Below are 5,347 nucleotides of genomic sequence, written 5' to 3'. Positions count from 1 at the left end.
AAAGTTAAGTGGTATATTTGCACCTTTGTCCTTTGGAATTTTAGGGCAAAGCTGGAAATATACCCTTAACTTTGCGATTTAGAGCAGATATATCCCTTGTTAAAAAACTAGTGCATATATACCCCTGGCATTACACAAATTGTGCAAATATACCCTTTTTGCTAACAACTTTTTTGAAAAATCATTTAGCTTTTTTTTAATTAAAAAAATACCACGTGGCTTTAAAAAAATAATAAGTCTAACTATTTTTTTTTTTGTAGACTTAATTTTTTAAAGCCACGTGGTAATTGTTTTTCCCTGGTGGATCAGGCCTGATTCGTTTACAAAAATGGGCAAACTTATTTTTCTTAAAGTCAAGCAGATATTTTTTTTAAAACGAACAAGACAACCCACTAGAAAAAAAAATTGCATCGGGGCTTTAAAAAATAAGTCTACTGAAAACAAATTGGTAGAATTATTTTTTTAAAGTCACATGATATTTCTTAATTACAAGATAAGCTAAATGATTTAAAAAAAAAAATTGGTAGCGAAAAGGACATATTTGCACCATTTGTGTAACGACAAGGGTATATTTACACCATTTGTGTAACGACAGGGATATATATGCACCACTTTTTTAGCGAGGGGTATATCTGCTCTAAATCACAAAGTTAAGGGGTATATTTGCACCTTTGCCCTATTAATTTTATGGTAAATTCCCATAAAAACTCTTTGAAGTATCAAAGTTTTAGGTATATATACGAGTTAAAGGTGAATAAAAAACTTTACCCTAATAACACTGGAAACATCGTCTGCTAAGATTTAGCAGCCGTCTTTTTTTTTTTGTTTTTGCAGGGAAAAGAAGATGAATTTTGGGAGAATGATTCCACAAGAAATAATCTTTGAGATATTCTCCTGGCTTCCTGCTAAGTCTTTAACGCATTTCAAGTGTGTTACAAAATTTTGTAATTCCCTTGTATCTGAATCAAATTTTGTGGATATTTATGAATGTCGTTCCATGACTCGTCCTAGTGGAACAAAATTCTTTGTGCGTGGAGGGGAAGCTTTTTACGCTGTAGAGCAAAAGGAAGATGGGAACACCTCCCTTCTCCGTATAGAGAATTTTGATAAACTCTACGATCGCCCAGGCACCAATTGTTTTGAGTTTGTCAATGGCTTGTTTTGCTTCTGGAAGTTCCTTGCGCAACCGGTTGCAATTTCCAATCCTAGTACCAGAGAAGTAAGATTTCTTCCGCACCTAAATTTAGATGTCTCTCAGAATAATTGCTACTATTCGTTGGGTTATAAACCAGAAGAAAAGAAGTATAAAGTTCTTTTGATGACACCGACACCTAAATTCGAACAAGGGTACTGCACAAGAAACTGGATTTTCACTTTAGGTATAGATGAAGCATGGAGAGAGACTGAAACCGTCGCCGAATTTTATCCGTTCACGGGTGTAGTTTGCATTAGTGGAGTCAACTATATGTTTAATACTTATACTTTTGATTCAATTCCTATCCTACATAATATAGCTGCATTTGATGTTAGAGCTGAGAATTTCAGAATCATCACATGGTATCCGCGTGATTGCGAAGCATGAAAGTATCAATTAATAGAATTGAAAGGCAAATTAGCAGTCGTAGACTATAAAGATTTTTTGAATAGACGAGGCCTGGTAACAGTATGGATCTCAAAAGATACTCAACATGAGGAATGGGATATGCGCATCATCATTGGGTTTCCCTTGGTACGGGTAAAGACAGGATTTACTTATAAAAGATTTTTGTGGGTCCACACAACGCATGACAGAAATATTGTATTTGGTGCTAAGTCAAAATCAAATATTATCTCCTACTTATTTTATGATGTAACAAGAAGTGGAGAAAGTGTAAAATGCATGGACCTCCTAAGACGGTTACTATTGAAGGGATTTATAGTTATGTAGAAAATCTTTTCCCATTGCGTAAAGATTTCAATAATATCCATCTAAGTTTTTAGTCGTTCGGTATCTAAAATCTAGTAACAGCATTTAGGCCTCATTTGTTTACTTTAAGATTAAGACGTCTAACTTTAAATACACATCTGAGTATTAAGAAGTGCATTAATATTGAAAGGTCTAAATCTGAATACACATCTAGATATATTAAGAGGTTACCTCTAGATCTGAACACTGAATGATTAAGACTGTTTATTTTCAATCTTTGAACGTGCATAATTTATATGTTTAAACATAATTAATATAAAATTCAAATAAAATTTGGAATTAAACATTATATTAGTAGAATATAAAAAAAAATCTCATTTCAGCAAAATAAAATTATGTTTGGAAAAGTATTTTAAGGTATGAATATTATTATATTTGACAATACTTTTGAACCATCTAAAATGCAAATAAATTATATATCAATATCAAAAATTATTGCAACAAGGTAACATGAAATTTTAAAAATTCACGGCTGTAGTGTTTTGACCTCTATACCTCAGCTAAAACGAAATAAAGAAATAAATTAATAAGCAAAATAAGCGAGGAACAAAATTGAATGAAGATCTTTTTGGAGATATTAGTCTATCTTCTACTTTTACTTGATTATAGTCCGGTTATGCCCGTCAAATCCACATCAACCGAACATGTGATTGATTCTATAAGATTTTAAAATCTTAACAGTTTATTGATTCTATAAGATTTTGAAATCTTACCAATTTAATAGGATAAAAATTTGGTTGCCAATTGATAGATGGAGACGAGAGGAGCGTGAATTTTTTTTGCAAGTAAGAAGACGAGGATGCGTGAAACATGGCGGAAATAAAGCCATATTTATGACTCTGAATTTTGTTAAGACTTTTGTACAGATCTGATTAATTCAGACATATTCTGACCCATTAAGAGCTTTTAAAAGAAACAAAACAAATGCACTTACCGGGCTGGATCTGAATAATTAAAATTTAGACCCAAAAAACAAACACACTTAATGGACTGAATCTGAATGATTAAAATTCAGATTTCTATTAAGTGCAAACAAATGAGGCCTTAGTCTTGTGCTGTTTTTATTTCCTTTACTTGCTTTTGTACTTTTATTTTTTCAGTTGCATAGAGTCGAATGCTTATAGAAAGAATTTAAGTTGTATACATTTACGTTCAACAATCTAGTCAATGTACTTGTTCTGATGGTGATCGTGGTTTTTTCCTGTATAAGAAGAGCACCTTTTTGGATGAATCAGAATGTCTTCTTTCAATTTTGGTTTGGATGAAAATTGAATTCTTATTATTTCATAAAAACTGAGAGCACGTATTTCTTAGGCAAAACCCACAATACACATTAACTCCACAGCTCCGCCCTCGGCCCTAACAACAGAAAGCGAATAAAATATAAATTTCAACTTTAAGCTATTTCTAAATAAGTATGACTAGAGGCAGAGCTAAGAGTTGAAGCTTATAGGTTCTGAATTCTAATATTTTTAAGTTATAGGGTTCTACATTAATAATCTTTACATATTCAATAGATTATTATGACAAATGCAGAGTTTGAGCCAAAGCTATTGAGTTTGACCGAACCTTTAAGCGACACTCTCCCTCCGCTCTTGAGTACATATAACATTCTTTTGGAACAAGCTAAAAAGGAAGCATGCTACATAAATTGGAACATAAGTAAAATTTTACATGTTCTTTTCTGCAACTTAAAAAGAAAACAAAAGAATTGGAAAAGGAAGAATTAGTACAAAAATTAGTTTAGTTCCTTTTGAAGCCACAATAGGACAAGGATTCACAGCTGAATTTGAAGAAACTGGGAATGATGTATGATAAATCTGTATTTTCATGTCTAATAAGCTCTGATAAGAGAAGAATTAGAGAAGCCATTGGAACTCAGTTTCAAGATTAATTTGGTATTGTTTTTTCAAGATTTGAGGCAATTAATTGAAGATTTCTGTACACAGATGTATCCAATTTATAAGCAAGAAAAAAGTGGTTGTTTGAGTAATAAAAACAGCGTAAAGAGCCTACTGATTGACTTCTCCTTTAATTGCAAAAATGACTAGTTTGACTTTAATATGTGTGAGACATAAATACAAGAAAACAGTTGGCAGAGGACTGAATATTGATGATATTATGGTTGTGGGGTTCTGTTGTTACCTAGATAGCCCCTTAAACTTAGCAGGTTTTATAAGATAGACACTCAAACTTAGCTAGTGACCAGATAAACACTTAAATTTGGCAAAAATGTATCTTTTATACATCTCATGTTGACATGACAAGTTGATTGTTTTGCACGCACATAGTAACGTTTGAGAACCCAAATTGTGATTCTTTTTTCCCTCAAAACGTGTATGTAATTGATTTTTTACATTTCAAAATAAAAATATTATTCCGTGTGGGTCCTATAGTTTCAACTTACTCCTCCTTTAACTGTTAGTATTATCAGATTCTTCTCCTTGGATCATTAGCGTGTGTTCTCCATTTTTACAAAGATCAACTACTTTTTCATAATTAGGTTATTACTATATCAGCAAAAAAACATAAAATTCAAGCAGGCAATCAAATTTTATGAAAGAAAACACAATATTCAAATAAATCTCCCAATATTTTCAAGTTTCATACTGTAAAACCAAACATTGTACCCAATTGATGAAGCCATAATGAAGTAAAAGGTCTGAGGACTGAAGTTGAGGTCTAATTTTAAGTAAAGCTTTTTAACTCATCATAATCAAGTTGAGTTATTTCTGGAGTTCAAGTTGGTAGATGGAGAACGAGTTAATGAGAGGGCTGGGGTTTTCTTGAGAAAGAAGATGGAAAAGGGGGGTTGGGGCAGAGGGTGGTGGTGGCGAAAGGGAGGGGAAGGGGGAACTTCCTGGGTAGTGGATTGTGGGAGGAGGGTTTATTTCTTTTTTTCTTATTGCATTTTTTCTATATATGCTTTAGTTTTTTTCTAATACTTTTTAGTTATATTTGTCAAAAAAAAATTCTTTGAAATTACACGTGTCATTTAATAGTTGGTCCACATAACACATTAGAAGCAAGTGTATTTTACACACTTAGCCTTATGTATACGGGTGTCTGAAAGACACACTTCTACCAAGTTCAAGTGTCTATCTGGTCACTAGCTAAGTTTGAGTGTCTATCTTACAAAACCTGCCAAGTTTAAGGGGCTATCTAGGTATTGTATCCAATTTATAAGCAAGAAAAAAGTGGTTGTTTGAGTAATAAAAACAGCGTAAAGAGCCTACTGATTGACTTCTCCTTTAATTGCATAAATGACTAGTTTGACTTTAATATGTGTGAGACATAAATACAAGAAAACAGTTGGCAGAGGACTGAATATTGATGATATTATGGTTGTGGGGTTCTGTTGTTTCCAAGTGCTGCTTCTTT

The 5,347-nt window shown here is 32.6% G+C and overlaps 1 protein-coding gene across 1 annotated transcript; it reads left to right on the top strand.

Moving 5' to 3' along the window:
* The first annotated feature begins 687 nt into the window (after positions 1-687).
* Positions 688-1,582, top strand: LOC132620204 (putative F-box protein At1g32420). Its single transcript, XM_060334896.1, has 2 exons — positions 688-731; positions 835-1,582. Exons 1-2 carry the CDS (start codon positions 688-690, stop codon positions 1,580-1,582), a joined length of 792 nt encoding a protein of 263 aa, XP_060190879.1.
* Positions 1,583-5,347: the final 3,765 nt, after the last annotated feature.

The sequence above is a fragment of the Lycium barbarum genome, chromosome 11 (genome assembly GCF_019175385.1).
Source record: "Lycium barbarum isolate Lr01 chromosome 11, ASM1917538v2, whole genome shotgun sequence".
Taxonomy (NCBI): domain Eukaryota; kingdom Viridiplantae; phylum Streptophyta; class Magnoliopsida; order Solanales; family Solanaceae; genus Lycium; species Lycium barbarum.
This window is presented reverse-complemented; position numbering and strand designations above follow the sequence as displayed.